We start from the raw sequence: 24,651 nt of genomic DNA on the forward strand, positions 1-24,651 counted from the left end.
AAATACAATATTTGGAAGGTTTGATGACATTTTAAGGTTGATGACTTGAACTTCCTTGACGGTAAGGACATTTTTTCTTTGAGTGACCTACATTTCTGCAGAGAGAACATCTTTTTGGTTGTCCTGGTTCAACCATATCCATTTTAGTGCGTATTCTGGATGACTTTGGACGACCTTTTTTATTTCCAATCTTTTCCAGATTTGGTATGATTTGCGGTTCTTCACAATCCGGCCAATAAGATTCATTAGGCAGTTCACCAAATAATTCGTTATACACATTTGAAACATATTGTAATGTATATACCGGATCTATGTAAGATTTATAATCGTGGTGAACATGCTTACATGCAGCAACAACATGGGAGCATGACATGTGTAGCTTTTGGAATTTTCCACAGTCACACCAGTTGTCATGTAGTCTAACCGTGAAAGTTCCAGTAGGTCGTGTTTCCCTTGGGTTAATGGTCTCTTGCACCAAAAAAAACGTGTACTGTGACGATCAAATTCGAGGAGATGATGAGTATTAGCCTTTGATTCTGCATCTCTCATGGCCCTATTCATTATTTCCGTATAAACTTGGTCAGTCCTAAGTTTAGCATCGACTTCCTTCCCCCTTTGGATGAATAAGGCATTACATCTCTTATAAGTCGACATGATGATTGCAGAAATTGGCAAATTTCTTGTTTTTTTAAGAATGGAGTTAATTGCCTCAGCCAAGTTAGTAGTCATGTGTCCCTATCGTCGGCCACCGTCCCATGCAAGAGTCCATTGTTCTTTTGGTATGGTGTTGAGCCATTCAATTACACCTTCAGTTTCTGGTTCGCTCCTTAGCGTGTTGTAGTAGTAATTGAATCTTGGCTCAGTCATCCCATAAGCTGTGAAATCAAATTAGGAAAAAATGAACAATTTAGTAATGTTGAAATATGATGAAACAAATTAAAGTAATTAATGATGTTAAGTACATACCCATATTGATGATTAATTTTTTTCGTTCTGTATTCTTGAAATGCCTCATGAAGTTTTGAGCTATATGGCGAATACAGAATACATGCACTGAATTCTCAGGTGTCCAACCACTGTCTTGTCTAGCGTAGGCATTTTTGATAGACTCGTGTCCGAAATTAAGCAAAGGCCATCTTGAGGGCAAACATGTATTTTGAGATAATGTAGAAAGAAAAACCATGCCTCTGCTGTTTCACCCTCGACAATTGCAAAGGCAATTGGAAAGATTTTGTTGTTACCGTCTTGAGCCACGGCCACAAGGAGAGTTCCTTTGTATTTGCCATACAAGAATGTGCCATCAACTTGAACAATGGGTTTGCAGTATTTGAACCCATCGATACAAGGTTTAAATGTCCAAAATACTCTATGGAATTGAACATAATGATGAACCATCTCACCTTGTTGGTTGTATAGTGGCCTTGTTTGCTTCTCAACAACAAATCCATTAAGAAATCCACTCATGGCACTAAGCAACTTGGGTAAATCATGGTAAGATTGTTCCCAGTTACCATGTAAGTCTTCAATTGCCTTTTGCTTTGCCATCCAACCTTTGCGGTATGAGATCGTGTACCCTTCAGCACTTTTGATGTGTGCTATTATTGTTGGAATAGAAATGGATGGATCACTCTCCACCAAAGGAAGAATACTTTTGCTAATATATACATAGCCAAGGTTAACATGATTTTGTGTAATAATAGGTGATGAACAAGAATGCTCACCTGATAGCTTACGAAGCTCCCATTTTTGGCTTTTACTAATAAAAGCCGCTCTGCACCTCCAATCACATGTACTGTTAACACAGCGTGCAACAATTAACGTTGGTGACGATTTCTCGACCCTGTAATAAAAACCTTTCTTTATATGGTATGCATTTAGAACATGTTGGACTTCTTCCTTTGTGTTGAAAGTCATGCCTTCAAATAGGCTGTCAATAGAGTACTTGACGTCAACATGGTCAAGTGCATGTCTATACTCTAGGTCGGTGAAATCTGTTTGCAAATCAACATTATGCATGTGTGAAGGAAAACTGAATGTGCTTACGTGCTGAGGTTGTTGTACAACACGATCTTGTTCATCTTCTTCATCGTCTTGTTAGAGTCTTGCATCATCTTCCCCCTCACTGAAAGGACCAACTTCTTCTTCAGGAACTCCAACTTCAGGGACTCCTTCCTGTTGTTCTTCTTGTTGGACTCCAGATGTTAGGAGGTTGGTAAATGATCCATGTGTATGAAAATCATCTAATGATGGTTGGTTTTGATGATAAAAAGGTTGGTTTTGATGGGAAGAAGGTTCGTTGTGATAGGAAGAAGGTTGGTTGTGATATGAAGAAGGTTGGGTTTCATAAAAAAAAAGGTTGGTTTTCATACGAAGAAGGTTGGTTGTGATAGATAGAAGGTTGGTTTTCATCGGTAGAAGGTTGGTTTTCTTCTTCAGAAATAATTGGTGTGAGATCTGCATATAGTTCAGCAGAAGTTAGATATTTAAGGGAACGAATCATTTGAATCATATCATGAACATCTTCATCGTCGGTAAGCTTGACAACCCAGAAATGAAGCATTCCTTCGCCTACCACTTGTGGATACCGAAAGTAAAGTTGATCAACTGAATGTGGTTGTGGTAATGAAATTCTTCTTTGGATCTTATCTTTCAACGCATCAAATGTGATATGTGATCTAATTGATAAAAATATTGTGTCAGAGGATACAAAAGTATCCCCTTGAGTTGTTTGCGTGATTTCACCATTGAAAAATACTAACACATTGAAAGAAGAGGAAGACATTGTTGTAGACAAGGACTAACACACAGAAACAACAAAGCTTAGCTCAATTTCACTTTGCATCTGAACCCAACATTCGTATCATTTAAATAGAAGGTGGATTTAGGAGTCAATCAATTACATTCAACAACCGTAAACAATGCATTCATGACTCTGCACAAAGCAATAACTTTTCTGATGCTCTGGTACAAAGCATTCATGACTTTGCACAAAGCAATTACTTGTCTGACGCTCTAGCACACTGCATCAATGACACACTGCATCAATGACACACTGCATCAATGACACCCTGCATCAATGACACACTGCATCAATGACACCCTGCACAAAGCAATAACTTTTCTGAAGCTCTGGTACAAAGCATTCATGACTCTGCACAAAGCAATTACTTTTCTGACCCTCTGGGACACTGCATCAATGACACACTGCATCAATGACACCCTGCACAAAGCAATAACTTTTCTGACGCTCTGGTACAAAGCATTCATGCCTCTGCACAAAGCAATTACTTTTTTGACGCTCTGGCACACTGCATCAATGACACATTGCATCAATGACACATTGCATCAATGACACACTGCATCAATGACACCCTGCACAAAGCATTCATGACTCTGCACAAAGCAATTACTTTTCTGACGCTCTGACACACTGCATCAATGACACCCTGCACAAAGCAATTACTTTTCTGACGCTCTAGGACAAAGCATTCATGACTCTGCATCAACCATTGATTTTTTCCACTATATATACACTACATACGATCCAACCCTAAACACACAACAAAAGATCATTTCTCTTCAGCTATTACAGTATTGATTTTCGTTGCTATTGTTCTTCAAGAATGTCTTCTTCATCTTTAACTATGTTGTGGAAACAACACCTCTATAGGTCAAATGAAACTCATCTTATGGTAAGTTATTATACATTGCATAATGTTTACAACTAATATTATCTTTTACTAACATTTCAATTCTACCATTTTCGTAGAAAACAAGTGATCAAGTCATTCAATCTTACTATCATTCCATGCCTACACCTGACCCAAGAATTGAGAATTTGTTGGAGGTTGTTGGCTTTGCCGAGGTTGCGAAAATAAGACATTTTAAAATCGATGATTGTTTGATAACGTCTTTGGTGGAGAGGTGGAGACCTGAGACACATACTTTTCACTTCCCAGTTGGTGAGTGCACGGTGACTTTGGAAGATGTGGCACTACAATTGGGTTTAAGGATTGACGGCAAACCAGTAACAGGACCAACTTTGTTTGACTGGGATGAATTATGTTACGAGTTGTTAGGCTTCGTACCTCCAAAAGGGGAAACTCTAGTTGGCTCAAGCATAAAACTCAAATGGTTAAGAGACCATACAATTGCACTACCAGATGAACCCACTCAACAACAATTGCTTCAACATTGTCGAGCATATACCTTAGGGTTGATCGGTGGTGTCATTATGCCAGACAAGTCAGGTAATAGAATTCACTTAATGTATTTACCATTATTGGCTGACTTGGAACGTGCAGGACGATATAGTTGGGGTTCTGCTTGTTTGGAACATTTGTATAGAGAATTGTGTAGGGCAATCTATCCATCCTCAAAGAAAATGGGTGGATGTTCTTTGCTTCTACAGTCTTGGGCTTGGTATAGAATGTCTTCCATCCAACCAAGAGTCCAACGGGATATTACATTTCCGCTAGCATCAAGGTATGGAGTAATTTTTATACCACTTTAATACATCGAACAAGTAAAATATTTAACCTAAAATTTTATAATTGTACAAATGTTTTAGGTGGTCAGGAAGAGGGCTAAGATTTTCAGGGACGCTCCATGGAGACTTACTTGGCTATAGATTAAGATATGACAACATGAACCATAACGAGGTAATACAATGTAAACTTCTCTCAAACATAATCTCTTTTACATCGAACAAGTCAAATATTTAACCTTTTTCTTTTACAGTTTCTATGGATGCCATATAGGGAATTTCAGTCCTCACTGCCAGCACGTGCTTATAAGGATTCTAGAATATGGGCTAATTGTACTGCTTTAACTTCATTTGCAGTTATAGTCTGGCATCAAACTGATAGAGTCCAATTGTAATTTGGCTTATGGCAACCAATCCCCAACGAAGCTCATAATCTTGATAAAATGCACGACATAGACATGAGAGGACATAGCGACACCAACTGAGCTCAACAACATGCAGACTGGATTTCGATTTGGAAAGACAGACGCAAACATGTTATTTTCGGGGAACCACTTCAAGGGCCTCTCCAACACACTCTGGAGTATTTACAATGGTTTCGTGCTAATTCTAAATTATTTCTTTGTAGCCAGTATTCTTCATCTCATGCATCCACTTCTAGTACGCAACTCCCAACAACAACTGCAACAACATTCCCAATGGCTGGAGATAATCACCCACCTTATAGTGTGGAACAACATCCTCAGTCTTATCCATCATTTCATACGCACCATGAACAATTCATGTACACACCACCATCAACAACAACTCTAATAGGGGACTTCATGAGCAATCTTTTTGGCGTCGACGTATACACGCCACAAAGTGCATATAATTACATGCAAAGCATGAATTTCCCTTCATTTTCGTCTTATCACTCTGAGGTCGGTGGAAGTGGTTCGTCAAATCCAGTTACCGATACTGTTAATATAGAACATGACAAGGACCAGGTTGAACCACAACAACCACGCATTGGTCGTCGAAACCCAACAAGGAACCGACAACCTCCGAGGTGTGGAACGGGTAGGCATAGACATCATTAAAGTTGGATTGTAATTTCCTAGATTGTAATTCTGTTGTTGTTCTTTTTTATTTGATCTCCTATTTTGTTATTATATTTTGTTTTTATTTCAAGTTGTTCATCTCAATTAATGTTGTTTTTATTTAAAGTTGTCATTTATCATAATATTTTCTTTTTAAAATATTCTATTTAAAATTAATTTTATTCAATTTTATTCTTTAAATTTAATTTTAAATACATTTTTATAATCTAAAATTAATAATTATTTCATTATTTATTTTTATTCTAAAAAATTAACTAAACTATTTTATTTAAAAAATACTAAATATTTTCAAAAATTTATAATTAAAATATGAAAATAAGAAAATTAAAAATCTGGAAAAAAAATCAAAAATAACAAAAAAAACAAAAAACATGAACCAAAAACGAAAAAAAAAACAAAAATAAAAACAAAAACGAAATAAAAAAACAAAAACAAAAACAAAAACGAAATAAAAAAACAAAAAACCAAAAACCAAAAAAAATAAACAAAAAAAAACAAAAAACAAAAAAAATACAAAATACAAAAACGAAAAAAAAAACAAAAACGAATAAAAAAATCAAAAATAAAAAAAAAACAAATAAAATCATGCAATTGAGAAATCGGTTTTCACTACAAACTTTTACATGTTATAAAAATTGAAGGTGAGAAATCGGTTCTCCCCAACCGATTTCTCACCTTAAATAATAAATGGGTCATTTTAATAAATAAAATGAGGATGAGATTATTCAAAAAAAATAAAATAAAAATTGATATATTAAAAAAAAAAGTCAACAGGCATCCAAAACATAAAAATCAACAAGTGCGAAGACCAAAACAAAAAAACAACAAATATATAGTTTAATAAATAAATGTAATTTACTCAAGGACCTAAAACATTAAATCAATGGATATGATATCCTAAAATATTAAAGTTGTTGGTGCGAAAACCAAAAAAATAAAAACAATAGGTGCAAGATCCAAGAAAGAAAAACAAAACCCCCAAGATATAAAATCATAGTTTGACGAAAGGATTTAAAGTATAAAAATAGAGTAAGAATTTAATAAATAAAAGTAGTGGAGGCAAAAACAAAAGAAATAAAAATAATGAATGTGAGTGTCTAAGACAAAAAAAAAAATGAGCCTAAGACTCAAAACATGAAATGGTGAACATAATGAAAAAAAAATTATTGAAAACTTAAATATATTTTTAATTTTTATAAAATAAGTGAGATTTGATTTTATTTCTTGTAAATTTTTTTCACTTTTCATCCTTCTAAAATTCATAAACATTATTTTTTATCTTTCTAAAATTTTGATTTTGATCTTTTTAAAATATTTTTTTTAAATTTTTATATCTTAAAAATTTTAAGTCGTTATTTTTCGTTCTTCACAGTCATATTAAAGTAGATAAATAATAATTATTGTAAAAATCTATACAATTTTTTAGATTATTAAATATTGATATGATATTACTAATATTTGTAAGAAATATTTAAAATAGTCATTTAACCTATTAATAAAAAAAGAATTAAAAAATTACATAAAATATAAAAACTAAAAATATTAGTTTTAATTTTATATAAATAACAAAATTATAAAAAACAAAATCAAAACTTGTAATTTCACATGAATTAAAAACATATCAAAGCGAATATACAAATAGGAGACACGATAACCCGACAACATAAACTAGTAGGTGCTAGAATCCAAAGTATAAAATGTTGACGCAAGGATCCAAATACATATCAGTATTTGGCGTAGGATCCAAAAACATATATATAAAAAAAAAAAACAAATACATCTCTTTGTTAATAAATATGTTTCTCTTTAACCTCAAGTGTGTGGTTCAGCGGCAGGAGTTAATCCACGCAAGATCAGGGGTCCGAATCCTGTCATGTGTATCCGCGTTAAATCTAATTTATTTCATTTTTCATATAAACTATTTTTGAAAAGATCTTTTTCAGTTACACTGACTCCTTTTTCCTCTACCTATCTCATCCTCAGCCACTTTATGTTAGTGCTTCTTTATTATTTTATTTTTTTTATTTTCTTGGTTCATGTATTTAGCAATCAGACTAATATCTTATTGATATCATCTTTAAATGCTATTTTTTCTTTGATCTTTATTATTCTTTAAAAAAAAAATTTACTCCATTTTCGTTATTCTTTAAATCTTTTACATCTATTTTCTTCGCTCTCTTTTTCTTATAGAAAAAAATAGTATTATATCATAATTTTATTTCCTATATTGAATACAAAGTACAAGTTAATATGTTAAATTAAGTTTTCATTCAATAATACTTTTTTTTTGTGAATTTATTTATTATGGCTTATCAGCGATTAACCACATTAATAGAAAAGAAGTTGGTGCATTTTCTTGAAGACACCATCATTAATTTTTCAATTAATAAGATATGATTACAATTATTTTTTTAGTTATAATTTACTTATTAAAATAAGCATATATTATTTCAAAAAGTAATTTCTAAAACTGTATTATTTTGTTATAAACATAGTTTTAGAAATTACTTCTCGAAATAACATGTTTAAACAGAAAGCAATTTTCAGTACTATTATTTTATTTTAATCTCATTATAACTTTAAGGTTGGCGGTAGAAGGGTGGGTGAAGTGAAAGATGAATGCTAAAATGAAGAAAGTGATATATCTGAAAAATCTTACGAGATTAAAAATAAAATACAAGAATATTTACATAAAAAAAATATAAGGAAATATATTATTAATTATATGAGATGTAATCAAAACCCTAAAAACAATATGGGTGGAGATCCAAATCATACAGATAATGGGTACAAAGATCCAGACGTATAAAAGGAGTGGGTTCGATGACCATAAAACATAAAACTTAAGAGCTTCAATGTACTGTGTACAGACCATTTTCTGTGTAACCCATGTGCATAGCATTCCAACAATCAACCTTTCTCTCATCCCAGTCATCTCAAACACTAGTTTTGAATCTCTCAATAACCCACATGTTCCACACGTGGCAACCAAATTATGTGTGTGTTTACATTAGAGTTGAGCCGTGAAAAATCATGTTTAACTAAATTCTAGAAGCTATGAATAGAAGTTTCCGCGTAAATTTCTATGTAGACGTGGGGAGAGAAGAAAAAATTATTTTAAAAATAAAAACCAAACTCACACTATATGGGCCTTATATTTAGAGTTAATCACCTATACATGTTAGTGTAAAATTTTTTTTATACTAGCAACTAATTATATCTTTTAATTGTGTCATATCACTGTAAACATATTTACTTTTAACAATAACACGACACAATTAAAAGATATAATTAATTGTCAGTGTAAAAAAACTTTACACTGACAGTGTATAGGTGTATAGGTATAAAACAAAAAGAATGAATAAAATTTCAGGATATTTGAAGTCGAGCAAATTTATACATTAAAAAAAAAAAAAAAAGAGGGGAGGGGGTATCCATTAAACGTTTTTTACACTGTCAATGTACAATAATATACTTCTTACATAGTTAATTCATGTTTGAGTAAGTAATACTTCCACAAGCAATTCTTAATCTATTAAGCAGGGATTGCTGGGGCTGCATTCCAGCAGCCCTCATCTGATACAGAAACTTAACAGCTTCAATATACAAACCATTCTGTATGTAACCCATAAGCATAGCATTCCAACAATCATCCTTTCTCTCCTCACGGCTCATCTCAAACACCCGTTTTGCTTCTCTCAATAACCCACATCTGCCACACATGGCAATCAAACTACACTGCACATAGTGATCCGAGACCAGCCCAAGTTTGATAGCATCAGCATGAACCTGCTCACCACACCGTTCCTGATTCAGCATCTTGCCACACGCCTTGAGAACACTAGAAAACGTGAAGCAGTCCTTCTTCACCCCTCGCTTTCCCATCTCCTTGAAGTCGCCAAAAGCCTCAGAGAAATGCCTTTCCCTGCAACCACTAACAATTTTAGCCGTCCAAGTCAAAGTGCTATGCCGAGACACCCCATTGAAGACAACACTCGCATCTTCCAGGCTCGTGAATCTCCCGTAGAAGTTGATCAAGGAGCTGCTGAGAAGCACGTGATCACAAGACCCCAACTTCAACAACCACCCATGAACTTGCATTCCCAGAGGGACATTCACAGTGCAGGCACAGGCCCTGAGAAGGCAAGCCCATATCCACGGAGGAAATTGCAGCATACCCAACTGGCCCAACATGTTGACAAAAACATCCGTAGCCTCCTCGTAATCGGCATTATCATAGTACGCAACAAACAAGGTTGCCCAAGAGTTGAAGTCCCTCACACGCATTTTGTCGAACAGGTGGCGTGCATCTTCCAACAGACCACAGGACACGAACATGATGAGAATCCGGTTGAGGAAAGACAAGGGGGGTCTGATGCCGCTCTTGGCGATGTGCGTGTACAACTCAATTGCGGTTTCTGGGTCGGCGGAAACGGTGCACTCTTTTATCAAAGAGGTGTAGATATCAATGGATATGGGAAAGGGTAGAGCGTCCATTAAGTGCAATATGTCAGAGGTTGCAGCCCCTTTTCTCTTCTTTTTCTTCTTTGTTAAAGTGGTTGTTTTGGGAGTAAGGGGTTGTGGGAAAGTGTGATTAGGGAAGTTGTGAATGGTGCGGCGCAGGGGTAGTCGAAGCTCGAGTTGATGGTTGGGAGGAGGCAAAGTACGTGGGTATTTGTTGTTGAAATCCACGTTTTCGTCGAAGAATACGTGGTGGGTTGGTACTGTTGGCAATGGTGCAGTGATGAGAACCATTTTTAAGGTGGACGATAAACAACCTACGATTCACCCTATCTATGTTTTCTTCTATCATAATTCTCTTGAACCCCCAATCCTAAACATTCAAACACCGCCATACGTATTTTCTCTTAAACCCTAAACCCTAACCACCGAAACACCAGCGTTCAGTTTCTGTTCTTTTCTCGGGCTCTCTTATCCTCTCCTCTGCATAAAAAATGGAGTATATTACATACACGTTGAGCTTTTATAAGATTGCACGTGCATCCTATTCTTTTTCACCTTACTGAAACTACTTAATTGTTTTCTGAAAACAACTACTTAATTGTTTAAAAATATTATACTGAAGACTCTGATTTTTTTCATCCTACAATAACTACTTAATTGTTCAAAAATCAATATATACTGAAGCCTCTTAACATTGTATTCATGGCCCTTAATTTCACTTAATTATTTAAAAATATATTACACTATCCTTCAAATACTATAAGCATTAAAAAAAAAAAAAAGCGAAGTAAAAAACATAGAGGGTGTGTACTTTCACGTAACTGCATGGAATATCAATATAATTTACTCTAAAATATATATATAACACCCGAACAGAACTAACATTTCAAACGAACAGAACTAACAATTCAAAGTGGGAAGTCAATAGGGTACTTTGCAAATTAAGGAAATATTTGGTACAATAATTTTTTAATCAATAAAAATGAAATGAATATTGAAGTGTTTACAGATTTCTTGATTTTCGTATTAATCAAACCGATAAAAACATAATTATAGACCTTCTACGCGGCAAGGACTAAAAGATCACCATATAAATCAGCAAAATCCTTTAAGATAAGATCTTTCTCCGACAGCTTCATTATTTTTTTCACACTTGCTTTCCTCCACAAACTTAATTCATATTTTATCATAACTCAAAGTGAACTATTGTCATAAAAAAATACACACCATGTAGCTAGCTATATGATACAAATATAACGACTTTTGTTTAATCTTTTCCAATATTTGCCGTGACTTATTTTGGTCTCCGTCATTCATATTTTATCTTTTTTCTGTGCACGCATTTCAAAAGTGTTCTTATAAATAAATTATAAAAAAAAACAAAACAAAAAACAAAAAACAAAATTTGACTCGTTTTAATTGTTCAAAAGCATTTTCCCAACAGAAACTAACACAGTCTCATTGAGAAATAGACACGATAGGAGGGGGAAATTAAATTGTAAACAATTCAAGAATATTGCATGATACAAATATATAAATCAATGAGTTGGTACTAACCAGGCAGAAGGATGATTTGGGGGGACAAGGAAAACAATTAGAAGAATCCATAGGAGAAAAAGTAGCCCCAGTTTTGACTTTTGGGACAATTTCCCGAATAGGAATAATAAGCCACCCTAGCAAAAAGAAGAAAAATAAAATGATAACAGGGAAAATTGGCATCAAATGATACAAGTGAAGGAAAAAAAAATTATGGTGGCACTTCACACCAAGTCATGTCAAGTGTCAAAATCGAACAAGTAGCTGCACGTTTTGGGAAATAATGCTTTCTCATACTGTTTCCTTAAAGTGTTAGATCAAGTGGCCCTTTACTTTTGGTCTTCAGCATTCGCTTGAATCCCCACATTACTAAATAATCAAATATGGCAGCTGAGGAATGAAAGTTCATCAAGAGTCTTAAACATCAGGACCTGAATCTGTCTCCTCAGATAATTTATCATGTATCATTGGACTTGGAGTAGATCGGTATTGAATAGATTGTAAGAAGTTGAAATAAGCATACTTAATGTCGAACTGCATATCGTACCCTGCATAAAATATAAGTAGCATCAAAATTTTTATTAAAATTGGGCATGAAACTGAAAAGGGAAGGCTTGGTCCTTACAATAGTTTACTGCAATAGTTAATCCTCCATCATCTGCATTCTGTCTAACATGATGAAACCACATACTAGGCCTGCAGTAATTACATCCTGTCAGCCTGGGCATTACCATGCATATTCTACAGAAGGGATGCTCAACAATAAGATTAGAGAGAATTTGAACTGTTTGTTAAAGTCCCACTCACAATACTCAAGTTAACAATCCGATACTCTTTGATACTACCAAATAAAGCAAAAACCAAAGTTTTATTACAAGGTTGCCAGAATATCCCCATTAGTGTTTTGAGCTACATCAGGTCATGAACTGTTCCATCAGTTTGGTTCCCATTTCAACAAAAGAAATAAGAAAATATATTATTGAATCATTCTTTAATGGTGATTAGTTAGCATGGCAAAAAAATTCAGGTGAGTTTGATTATTCCAGTAAGCTCGTAAAACGGCTCACAATCACTACATCCATTAAGTTCAGTTACTTCAGTAGTATTAGAGAAAATGGATTGAAAGAAAAAAGTATAATGCACGAATGACTACGATCCTAACACAGATATGTTATTTCAATCAATATCATACTGAACCTTGGCAGTTGTCGCAGCAGCAAGGTATGCCACTATGCCTTGACGTAGAGATCATGATTCATGGTCACGGGTTCAAATTTATCATATGAGACATGGATTCATGATCTGTTTCTCCACTAAAGAATTCGAAGTAATGAGTTCTGAATATGGGTTATGTTCAGAAGAGGAATTACAATCTCCTTCTCCAAACAACAATTCGTGAATAATACCCGTGTTTCATGAACTTGACATATAGTAAACAAAGTAAAGTTGTTTAATCATGAATTGAGTGACATGTTATGGTATCACAATGCAATAGCTCTTTTTCTACACACGAATTACGCAGAACCAGAGCTAAAGCATCACTTGACATATAACAGTCCTATAAACAGTAAAATCAGCAAAACATTGAAAATAAACAGATGATAAAGAATTCCCAACAGAAGAAAGAAAACATAATATTAAAACACACAACGCAAGGGAATCTTACAAATAGAGAACCTCTCCAGCCTTTACAGTACACTCAAAAGGCCGAGGGCCATTGAAGTAAAGGGGAAACTTAGCCATCTCATCGTCCAAGGTCTCCGGAGAAGGATAAGGATCCACACTGCACCAAGGCACATACCTTGTTGGCTTCTCAAGTTCCAAATCAAACTCCCCCGTATCCTACAAACACCCAAATGAAATCAACTTCCAAAGGTAACACTTTTAGTACCAAAACCCAAACTTGATAGAGAGGATCACTATGGATAAATTTTTTCGGAAACACTTATGAGAGGGAAAAATAAAAAGAAAAATTGAAATAAACTTTTCCATAAACTGCATAAACTAATATGTAGAAATGTTATCCTATTAGTTCCTCCAAAATTTTATTTTTAACTGATGCATAAACTAATTTTCACCGACTAGAAAAGTTTGTTTCAATTTTTCATCTCAGGAGAAACTTATCAGAATGAAAATACCTCAGAATATGTGTATGTGGCAGCAGGGTAGTGACGAATGTACAAGCGATGAACATCGGTAGGTGGAAGCAACAAGAAGTGCTTCTCGCCGGTGACAACGGCGTAGAGATTCTCGTAGTGATCCTTGTGGAAGGAGGTTCGGGAGTGATGGTTACCGATCCAGAGGTTCACAGCTTCGGGCTCGGAGCCAATGGCTTGGGAGGCCCAGGCGAGGTGGGGGTCGCAGTCGGCGGCGAGAGGGGAATACTCGGAGCGAAAGCAATCGTTTTGTTGCTGCGCGTAAGCCACCAGGTTGGGGGGGTCGGAGGAGGCGATGAGGCGAAGGGCGTGGGGGAAGGGCACATGTTGCACGTGCGCGGAGGCGAAGCAGAGGGAGGAGTGGAGAGGGGCGAGGGCGTCGGCGGCGCCGGTTGGGGTGAGGTGGAGGGAGACGGTGGCGGCGGAGAGGGTTTGGGAGAGGTAGGAGGGGTGGGGCCAGGAAGAGAGTGCGGGCCAGTGTGTGATGGCGTTGGAGATTATGCATGGCTTGTTTGGGGTGATGAAGTCTCGTAGGAACTGAAGGGGACTTGGTGGGGACTCTAGTCTTTCCACTCTTCCGCTGTTTCCCAAACTCAAATCCCTCACTTCCCTCCACAGTTCCTCTATCTCCTCCTTCATCTTTCTTACTCTCACTTTCTCAGCAACACGTCTCTCGAGCTTTTTATATGTAACATGGAATCAAATGATCCTTGTATGTAGTTATGATTGTGATCACATTGTTGACTTTTAAGCCATTGAACGCAGGTGAATCAGACAGAATGAGAATTTCATAGGTGACCCTTGTATGTAAGTTTTATCATAATAATAACATAAACGGAGACAAGGATTAAATAGAATGTGAAAGTATTAATTTAAACGTAAACCTTAAGCGGGTGATGATTTTTGTTTTTACAGGCATTGTGTGTTGTATAACTATTACCTTTAACAAATTGCTAAATCAAAATTGTTTTTGGCAAAATATACAGGCAATGGCATGAAAGCATTTGTATCATTTGCAGGGCAAAGTCAATCTATAATGGTTGAGAAACATCAAATTTATGGAAGAAAATATATTTGTATTTTGTACGAGATTTTTGCCAACTGCATGATGTATTCGATACAAGTTTGGTTGTGAAACAAGCAAAAGATGCACATCTCAGTTTATCCGTGGGGTGCAATCTCCCGAGTGGAAGTTTTCTGTGTTTCCCAGTTACTTGACTGTTTCCGGGTAAGTCCATTGATTGAGAATGACAATGGAAGGCAAAATGGGGCTTTTGCCACACCATGTCACCAAATGGCTTCGACTATTTGTGGTTGGTTATCTTGGCGCCATTTACTTGTTGCATGCTTTGCAGTGTGGAATGCTCAAGTCAACAACCAATGGCAAAGAACCAATCAGTGCCTTGATCTCCAAGACATCTTGAGTCCAACTAGCTTCCTCATGCAGCAATGCAAGTGGTCATGAATGAAAACTATCAATCTTTTGCCACATCAGCTGCTCACTCAGTTCGAGGACGCTGTGTTGCCTTGACGAATTCTATTGGGCAAAGGCCTTGCAATGAGCCCATCTGTGACCCAGCCTACCAATTCTCCATCGTTTTTGACATGGTTGAATTCCCTTTCCACATAATCCAGAGATATATGCAGCCTCCCACCAGGTTTGGAATCGTAAAGGGTTCCTTTTCCTCCAATTCCTGCGTTCTTTTCTAACCAATAAAGGTAATTTACCTGAAACAATGCCTTGAGCATATCTTGCTGTGAACAGTTTTCTTTGAGCACAACCTGAATCAACCATGGCAAATGTTTAATTAATAGCCTCTCAAATTGAGAGAAAAAAAAAAAAAAAAAAGTAAACTTTATGTGCCAATTTGCTAATGCCTCACAGGGAAAACCATTTTATAAGTAAACTTCAACATTTTTCAACCTCTATAGCTTCCAGTCTTTATTTTTGGAGATGGAGAAACACAACAGAGCAGCTCAGAAAGGAAAAGAAAAGCTACAAGATAAAAATGAATTGTGGGTAGCCTTCTGCCTCCAATTAACACAGTTCTCTTGTTTCAATGCTTCACACAAATCTCTTTACATTTGGACCTCCCCACTATAAAAGTTGGTTGATAAAAACTCCAAAAAAGGTTGGAGCCAAAAACAAGGATAGAAGTTGAAAAATTCCTATACAATTGCTTCCTGATAAGAAAAGTTAATGTGTCCTTTAAATTCCAAAATATTGGACTTATTTATTTCTTATTTTCAAAAAGTCTCTCCCACCTCACCCCCAAAACAAAAAGAGAGACAGACAAAGAGAGAGAGAGAGAGAGAGAGAAGAAGATACTCTTAAGCATACACACATACATTAAAAAAAATATATAATGAGAAATGCTCATCCCAACCCACTCATTAGGATGGGAAAAATTAAAACGAAGTCAGTTGCCAACTTACACAGAATTTTCCCATGTGCTCTGACAAGATGTAGCCTTCATTTTTATAAAGCCCAAAGAGAGCAATCACCTCTTCCTTGCTGGTGACAATTTCACTGAGCTTGGATCCAAGCTGCAGACGACGTTCAATTTCTGCAGCTGCATCTTTTGCTTCAGATGATAAAACAATTGATTGTGCCTATTACAAAAGTAAACAAGCCAAAATACATACAAATTAGATTGTGCAAAACATAATACCAAAAATTTCTGATACTTGGCCATCCTTCTAGGCAACCTATCAATTGATGTTAGAAGAGTATATGTGATATAATGTTAATTTAGATACTTCCTGGATTCAACCCATGTTGATAAGTGTAGTGAAGAAGGAATAACAGTGGCATAATAACAATGATCATATAAAAACCCTAAAGAGTTGCAAAAGTAACTTTCCCGACAAGTTATCATAGCAAGGAAGTACTATTTGAAGTATCAAAATAAATAAGTCAATCTAATTTTAGCAAGAAGCAAATTTTGAATGGGGAGGATCTTTGTTTCAAAGGTTTAAATGTCATAACTTTTAAACTTTAACACAAGCAAGATTAACTCACTTTGTTTGCAAAAGTTGCATTTAATATGGGTACAGCTGGAAATAGTGGCTCCTCATCATTGACCTCTTTAACCGGAGGTGCCTGGCCACTTAGTAGATATTCACTAAACACCAAGCCTGTCAACATAATCAACAAGATATATAAAGTTTTGACCTTTTAATAAACAAATCAACCCCTAGTAGCATTTCCAGATTTCCAAGTCCTCCAAGAATTGATTGCAATAACATTTCTAAGACTTCTGTATAATTGCAACCTACAATAACTTGCAATATTTTATAACAAAATTAAATCTATATAGAAGAGACATGACAGAATATTCAATGTTTCATCAACAGTCAAAAGTAAACTAATTCTCTCTAAGAGTAATAGAACACAACTCCCACATGATTGAGTTTGAGTGGATGTAAGAAAGAGATTATAAATTACTTGCACGATAAGGATTTAAAGTCCGTAATTGAATGGACTGATATGACTTCAGATTGCAGTACATGTGGATCCAAGTCATGACACTAAATGAAGCAAGAACAAGGGGTGTGGAGGAGCCTATGCAGTTACCCAATCCTATACCAAGCCCGATACCAATAAACCTACTTGCCATTCCTTGCACTTCCCCTTTAGCAATCACCTACAATTTACAATTATTTTCACAAAGAAAGCAATATATAAGTGAAGCAAATATGTCATGAATCATACCCCTTATAGCACTAAATGGAGATCTTCCAAACTAAGAAAACAAAATGATGTTGTGCTGAATCATTAACTTAATACTTCTATTTAATAAAAAAGAAAGGACCTATTTTTCACCTCAGCAAAATTCCTTTGAGCAGCAAAACCAGCAAAGAAACAGCTCCTGGTAGAAGCCTGTGAAGACAAAAACAGTTCAAACTTCAAACTTTCAATCATAGTTATCAATCTCAGATAGCATTGCCTAGCAGGAAACTCAGAAATGCTATAGCAGGAAGCACAATGACCACTATTTTAAATGGTATATGATACAAGCTAAATAGTATACACTAAACATATAAATACTCAGAAAAAACAAAACAAAATAACCCAAATTAAAGAAGTTCACAATTTACACACACGATTGCCATCAATATAGGAGCAATAAGAACATAGTAATGAAATCAAAAAAATGAAAGATGGTGATGAAATTAAAAGAAAAAGAACATGAAAAATTAGATAAAAATCAGCAGAATGTGAATTGGGAAGTCTAAAGGAAGAAAAAAGAACATAACACCTTTCTAACAAAAAAAGTCTTATAAAGTGTGAAGGAACACACATAACATTTGTGGAATATTTTACCCAAAAAGAAAGCACAAACAACCATTTTCCAAGGGTTAAAATGTTTTTGAAGGTTATATCATGGTAGTAGCGCTATAGCTCATAAAAGGCTGCTATTGCAGCCACAATGGCCGCTATTGAAAACTGCTGTTATTTGAATCACAAAGCAGCCTAGGACCACTCCATTATAGCACCTTATTGACTACCATGTTTTCAATCAGGTGATAATACCTAAATTGTTCAATATTCTGAAAACAAAATCATAGGTACCAAGCACCACTGGAGGTAAACATAGATTAGACAATCACTTTATACAAATCATTATCATACTTAATGCATTGTATTCATTTAAATCTTCTACTCATACTCACTAGAATGACCTGAATAAATGGAATCATCATGTAAGGTACAGATTCTAGAATCCTACACACTCCTCAAACTGTCTTTACCAACACTATCTAAACCAAAACATTCAAAGCCAATGCAAAGCCATCATAGACTAAAAACTTCCATCACCTGAATCAAAGAAGCAGCAGAGCGAGAGGCCCCAGCCACAGCACCAATGAGCACAAAAAACTGAGGGAAAGCAGGAGTACACATCTCCAAACCAAAAGCAGCATTCTCAAGAAGATCAGCAAACAATCTCCACCCTTTGGGGTGAACATCAAAATGGCGACCAAAGTTGGACAACATGATCTTACTCATGTACCCAATTCCATCTTTAAGCACCCAATTGATTGCAGCCGCAGTGGGAATAGCCCCTTTTCCCAATCCAACAGCATAGAGCAAAGACTGCGTCGCCAACACCCCACTAACTTGACAAGCCACACCCTGAACCCCTCTCCACAGAGAATACTCCAAGTAATCACTAGTCACGCTCTGGGGAAAACCTTCTGGAAGCATCAACCGCTTCAAGATGTCCAAGCACTTGAACCACACGAAGCTTAAAAACTGCGAAGGTTTGAGAGATGAAACCTCGGAGAACAACCCATGTTGTGAGGAGACAAAGGCATCGTTGGTGTGATCAGGGACAAGCTTGGTCCACTTGCCCCCTTTGACTTCCCAAACGGATTCGGATAAAGTTTTGGCCTTTGAGACTTTGACGAGAAGGAGGTGGCAGGAGAAACAGATGGCGGAAGAGCATAGGAGGGAGAGGAAAAGGGTGTGATTGGAATTTGAATTGGGATTGGAATCAGAGTCTGAGGAGTCAAAGGGGTTACCCCAACTACCACCACCGTTGTTGTTATCGCCGCCGCCTCCGCCGGAGAATGTAGGGAGGAGGGAGAAGCGAAGGGTGTGAGAAGGGGTTTGGTGGATGGAGCGGAAGCGGGCGGCGGCGGGGAAATGTGGCGGCGAGGGAGGAGGACGGTGGCGGAGTGGAAAAGAAGTGAAGAGGGAGGAGGGCGTGGAAGTGCAGCCCATTTGGGTGGTTCCGGCGAAGAAGGAGAAAGGTCAAATGTTTGAAATCATGGGATTCGGTTGAGGGCAGTATCCAACAACCAACGTGACCGGTTACGCTCACTGTTCATATCCATGCTGCTAAATTCTTAATCAGTGTGCTTGTTTTAAACTAGTTAGTAATTAGGCACAACTCCAACCTTTTTTTAAAAGTAGAAAAGTTACATAAATATAGCCTTTTTATCTATGCTAATAATAAATGGATTATTCCGTTTCCATTACACTATTTTTTACTTATTTTACTCCCAATAATTGTTTTATTTCGTATTTAACAAATCTATTTTTAATTTTATAAATATTTATAATCTTGTAAGGTATTAACCGTTAATTGCCTTAAATAAGAATTATAACGTAATATATATTTTATATTACTAATAAAAGAGATGTAATATATTTATAATACATATTTTATATTATAAATATGAAATATGAAAATTTTCATAATGAAGATAAAATATTGTAAATAATTTAAAAATAAATAATAAACATCTATATAATTGACAAAAATATGAATTAATTTTTATATTTTTCTCTTTTTTATCACATTAACTAGTGATGTTAATTTAAGGGAGGTGAATGATAGAGGAAAGATACGTGTCATTTAAACAAATTTCAAGAAAGGTGAATGTAATTTTTCTTAGATTAAATTACATTTTTACCATAAAAAGTGTTATTTTTTTAACCGTGTTCCAGATTTAAGAATTGACATATGAACATTTAATAATTAGAACAAAATTTTAAAATTTTATAAATTAGAAAATAAAATTAAAATTAAAATAATAAAAAAACTAAAATAGAGGATAAAATAAAAACGTAAAAATGAAATTTAACATATTATATATTTATTTTAGTATATCTAAAAGTTCAATGTCGTTTAAGAATCGAGATTAAAGGTAATTTATAATATTTTTTTTATTAACCTACTGAGATACCTGTTAAGGATAAAATTGTGTTAGTTTAACAAGTATCAAAATGAATAATATCTTGAATGCAATGACCTTAATGATGTTTGTGGGATAAGGTCAAAATATTGACACTATAAAGAGAATCTATAAGTCACTTTTGTTTGTTTGTCTCAATTGTGAAACTTGTTTTAGTATGTATAAAGATCTCATATCCTTTAAAATTTGATGTTAAGGATAATTTATAAATATTTTCTCTCTTAATCCATTAAAACGTATTTTCAAAAATAAAATCATGACAATTTAACAAACATTAAAATGAATAATATTTCGTATACGATGATCTTAACAATGTTAATAGAATCAGATATTGACATTAAAAAGAGTGTCTATATCACTTTTATCTCTTAGCATCAACTAAAAATTTGTTTTTATATATTTTAAAATCTCACATCACTTATGAATTAAAGTTAAGGATTCCCTCCTTAACCCAATAATATGGTTAAAATCCTAACAATTTAATAAGTATCAAAACAGTCAATGCGGTGTGGAACAATATCGTGAATTAATTATTTAGGTCAAATACTTTTGTTTAAAAATTGAAAAAAAAAATGAAAATAATAAAGTGGAGACATGCACATCCAAGTTCCAACTTCTTGTTTGCCTTGGGCTTGGACCTATGCGGTTGGTTGTCCAGTATTCAATGTTGAGGTCCAAATCCTATTTCGTATTAGTGTTGACTTGTTTTAGGAGATGGCAAAAGGACTCGCGGGAGGAAATTGAGTATTGAGTTAGTTCTCCCGTTGTCACGCATTTCCAACATGTCCAATACAGCTATTTGTGATTTGTTTCTGTTTGATTTATAGATTAAAAAAATAGTTATTTCAAAATTATGCAAAGATTCATTATACATAACGAAATTTATAAGTTATGTTTGAATATATAAGTTATATTTAAAATTTGTATAAGTAAATATGTTTATATATATATATATATTATATTTTTAATTTATGATAAATAATTTATATTATAATATATAAAAAATATTTATTGATAATTTATTTTAAAAATATTATTTATAAATAATTATAATAAATAAAAATTAAATTAGATAAAAAGTTTAAAAAAAATTATAAATTCTCTCATGAAAGAAAAGTTCCTAAAATCACATCATATAAAATAATCATTCAAATTTAATATATAAAAATTTTGACATCAATTAATAAAAAAAGTTTTTTTTTGTATTGTTTACATTTACTTTTTATTTAATACGTATATCCTATATTAAATATATATTAGGAGTTTATTATATAAATCATTAATGATATTAAATTATTTAATATATGTATAGATTAAATTAAAAGTTCTAAATGTATAGATTCAAATGAGTGTATTAAATACTTTAAAGATTATTTGTCAAATTGAATTAATGAAACGAAACATTAAATAATTTTTAAATTTTTGTTAAAAATAAATTATTTTTTTTAAATTATAAATTTAATATATATATTAAAAACTTTTAATTTAATGATTAAATCATTGAAATTAAACATACATCACGAGTTATTAAGTAAAGTAATTTTAATGAGAGTTATTATATATATATATATATATATATATATAAAGAGGAATTCATTAACTACAAAATTAAGTCTATTTAAACTTATTTCACTCAATAATTCACGTTTGCATCAAATTTTAACAATCTAACCGTTAAATTAAAATTTCTCAATGTAGATCAAGTCTTCAAAGTTAAAAAAAAAAATAAAAATTATTTAATATTTTATTTCATTAATTCAAATTAATGAATAATCATTAAAATATTTTATATAGACCTTTATAAAAAAAAAACTCTCTAAACATCTAAAAACTCCTTAGAAATTCCTTAATTATTATAGTCTCTCACCAATACACCCAAAAATATCACAACACACCGAATTACTAATAAAAACACAATAATTAAGAAGAACATACAAAGTTACGTGTTGTAAATACCGAATAATGTCTCACAAAAGGAGAAAAATTCCTACTAAAAAAAATATACAATGCATATCACGCATATACCTAACTTTAATTTGGTAATAGAATTCTTAACTGATAAAAATTATAGTATAAAAGCTGTTTATTTATAAGATTTTTCTAATTTTTTTTAATAATACTATTGATACAAACTAACTTTAAATCACCATAATTCAAATCTTATTTATTCTAAAAGAAATTTGAATTTAGTTGCAATCAGCTAACTAACGACTTAGTCAATCCATCCTAGCGTATTTTCCCATTGAGGTTTTTTTTGGATGTCATAAATGTCGAGTAAAATTGACATGGATTAAAAAAATTAAAGTGAAGTACCATAGTATCTAATAATAATGTATATAGCTTTATGGAAACCGACTATCTTCTTGTCCAACTAGAAAGAGAGGGACAAATATATTAAAAAAAAATGCTTCTCTAAAAAAAGGTTTTGGCTTCGATTTATCGTACACACGTATCTTTGGATCATTAGGTACTCTAATCTAATATAAAAGAATAAGAATAATGATTTGATTTTCGACACATGTAAGTAGACAATAAAGCCATATACAGTAATATCTAATAATATTGTATATGACTTTATGGAGATGGGCTATCTTCTTGCTAATACTCTAAACTAATATAGAAGAATAAGAATAATGATTTTTGACAAACGTAAGTAGGCAATAAGTATTTAAAATAAAACCTAAGGAGAAAGAGATAAATAATAACCGTGTTTAATAAATAATATGATAAAAAAAAGGATTGAAATGTGTAAGATATTTGTGTCTCTTAAAGAAAAACTCTAGTTTGATTTTTGGTTTGAAAATAAAGTGATGATTAAAATTGTTATCACTGTACCTTTCAATAGGCCGTTCTTTGAAAGGGGAATTTGTTAGATGCCAAATTGAACTCCCCTATACTTCTTGATTAAACTAAAGTAAAATTAAAAAAATAGTTTAATTGATTTATAAAATACTTCCAGCCTGGTATGAAAGAATATTTGTGAATAACCAAATTAATAATTGATTGACAACAGACTCTCTTCTATATGATTTTTCACTAATGACAATGGATTGAGTTTAATTTAACTGTAAATGCGCCCAAGGAAAATAATTATAAAAATATTTTTACTAAGTCAATATACCTAAGCAATGTGAATTCTATCATAAGAAAACATGCTGATGTCTCACTTATCAATTGAGCAATACAACAAATCCAACCTTTGCAACAAACCTAACGGCGTAGTATATGGAATATGGATAATGGGTTGGTTGCACCTCAATAATAATAATAATAAAAAAGGTAGATAGTTTTAAGGTAAAAGACATCACACCCAATGTTTCAAATAAATAAAACAAGTAATTAACTTGTACGGTGTGTTTCATGTACAAAGTATTTGGAATTTTAGCTTCTACACATTTTCTGTTGATTTGACGCAAATTCACTAAAAAAACATGCGTATATTATGCCAAATCAAGCACTCCGAAAGTCTAAAACATTTTATAATCGATAAATAATTTAAAAAAAAAAAAAATTGTACTGTGCAAGCCACGTGTTTAGTTTGGCACGTGCCTTTGTGAAGCCACAGAAAGTAGATTTTGTGTTTGGATGTAAAATTTGACATAAACCAAGTTTGTAATCAATCATACACCAAAATTAGTATGGAATTGACAAATAATTCGCACGAATCTTTAGTGAGTATATATAAAAGATATTTGTTGGTAGAAGTTCAGCGATAAATCTTGATAATAATTGAGAGATTAGTTTTTAACTTTTGATTAAAAAATATTTGGGTTTAAAAAGAAAATTGTAACATATTCTACTGAGCGACCTCTAAAGTGAGCACAATTTCATGGTACTTGTTTGAGTGACCAAAATCATACACTAGCTACGTATTATATTGTTTGTATCAAACATACCGAAACTGGAAACTTCAGCACAGTAACCTTATATGGGGGCAACATTAAGCTATGAAATTGGCATCACTGCTTCCACAATCATATAAATAATAATCAAGGTGGATTGAACAAGGAAAAACGATTCATAAAATGTTTATTACAAATTTCCTATTGTCCATACAATGGATTTTCATGAACCAAGATTATGACAAACTATATAAACCATTGTAATATTCACGAACTCAAATAATTACAAACATAAATAGTTGATACGTTAGTATTGTCATCAAAGACTTATTTGTGTGATAAATAAAATTTTTGAGATA

General features: G+C 33.6%; 4 protein-coding genes and 1 long non-coding RNA gene across 5 annotated transcripts; 1 reads left to right on the plus strand and 4 right to left on the minus strand.

Moving 5' to 3' along the window:
• Window positions 1–1,026: 1,026 nt before the first annotated feature.
• Window positions 1,027–2,016, minus strand: LOC109790071 (uncharacterized). Its single transcript, XM_020349169.2, has one exon. It carries the CDS (start codon window positions 2,014–2,016, stop codon window positions 1,027–1,029), a length of 990 nt encoding a protein of 329 aa, XP_020204758.2.
• Window positions 2,017–8,947: 6,931 nt separating this feature from the next.
• On the minus strand, window positions 8,948–11,726 carry LOC109792293 (Tetratricopeptide repeat (TPR)-like superfamily protein). Its single transcript, XM_020351688.3, has 2 exons — window positions 11,611–11,726; window positions 8,948–10,533 (listed from the first exon to the last, which is right to left on the minus strand). The coding sequence occupies exon 2, from the start codon at window positions 10,342–10,344 to the stop codon at window positions 9,076–9,078; it is 1,269 nt and encodes a 422-aa protein (XP_020207277.1). The 5' UTR covers window positions 10,345–10,533; window positions 11,611–11,726; the 3' UTR covers window positions 8,948–9,075.
• LOC109792294 (2-oxoglutarate (2OG) and Fe(II)-dependent oxygenase superfamily protein) lies at window positions 11,440–14,649 on the minus strand. The gene is made up of 4 exons (XM_020351689.3): window positions 13,728–14,649; window positions 13,256–13,431; window positions 12,215–12,285; window positions 11,440–12,137 (listed from the first exon to the last, which is right to left on the minus strand). Exons 1-4 carry the CDS (start codon window positions 14,382–14,384, stop codon window positions 12,007–12,009), a joined length of 1,035 nt encoding a protein of 344 aa, XP_020207278.1. The 5' UTR covers window positions 14,385–14,649; the 3' UTR covers window positions 11,440–12,006.
• On the plus strand, window positions 13,327–15,605 carry LOC145953237 (uncharacterized). The gene is made up of 2 exons (XR_014430788.1): window positions 13,327–13,464; window positions 13,703–15,605. It is a non-coding gene; the product is annotated as an uncharacterized LOC145953237 (long non-coding RNA).
• Window positions 14,801–19,625, minus strand: RUS1 (root UVB sensitive-like protein (Protein of unknown function, DUF647)). Its single transcript, XM_020351687.3, has 6 exons — window positions 18,568–19,625; window positions 17,572–17,628; window positions 17,194–17,392; window positions 16,768–16,883; window positions 16,182–16,358; window positions 14,801–15,527 (listed from the first exon to the last, which is right to left on the minus strand). The coding sequence occupies exons 1-6, from the start codon at window positions 19,471–19,473 to the stop codon at window positions 15,249–15,251; spliced, it is 1,734 nt and encodes a 577-aa protein (XP_020207276.1). The 5' UTR covers window positions 19,474–19,625; the 3' UTR covers window positions 14,801–15,248.
• Window positions 19,626–24,651: the final 5,026 nt, after the last annotated feature.

Source organism: Cajanus cajan, chromosome 11 (genome assembly GCF_000230855.2).
Source record: "Cajanus cajan strain Asha chromosome 11, NIPB_CcT2T_4, whole genome shotgun sequence".
In the NCBI taxonomy this organism is placed as follows: Eukaryota; Viridiplantae; Streptophyta; class Magnoliopsida; order Fabales; family Fabaceae; genus Cajanus; species Cajanus cajan.

Excerpts from the sequence above, each read along its gene's own strand:
- LOC109792293 (XM_020351688.3), bottom strand. The coding sequence starts at position 10,344 with ATGGTTCTCATCACTGCACCATTGCCAACAGTACCAACCCACCACGTA.
- LOC109792294 (XM_020351689.3), bottom strand. The coding sequence starts at position 14,384 with ATGAAGGAGGAGATAGAGGAACTGTGGAGGGAAGTGAGGGATTTGAGT. Across the intron at positions 13,432-13,727 it reads CCACATACACATATTCTGAG|GATACGGGGGAGTTTGATTT; the intron begins GTATTTTCATTC and ends GGGTGTTTGTAG. Across the intron at positions 12,286-13,255 it reads GCTGGAGAGGTTCTCTATTT|GCCTAGTATGTGGTTTCATC; the intron begins GTAAGATTCCCT and ends TAATTACTGCAG.
- RUS1 (XM_020351687.3), bottom strand. The coding sequence starts at position 19,473 with ATGGGCTGCACTTCCACGCCCTCCTCCCTCTTCACTTCTTTTCCACTC. Across the intron at positions 16,884-17,193 it reads TTTAAATCCTTATCGTGCAA|GCTTGGTGTTTAGTGAATAT; the intron begins GTAATTTATAAT and ends TTATGTTGACAG. Across the intron at positions 15,528-16,181 it reads AGCACATGGGAAAATTCTGT|GTTGTGCTCAAAGAAAACTG; the intron begins GTAAGTTGGCAA and ends TGGTTGATTCAG.
- LOC109790071 (XM_020349169.2), bottom strand. The coding sequence starts at position 2,016 with ATGCATAATGTTGATTTGCAAACAGATTTCACCGACCTAGAGTATAGA.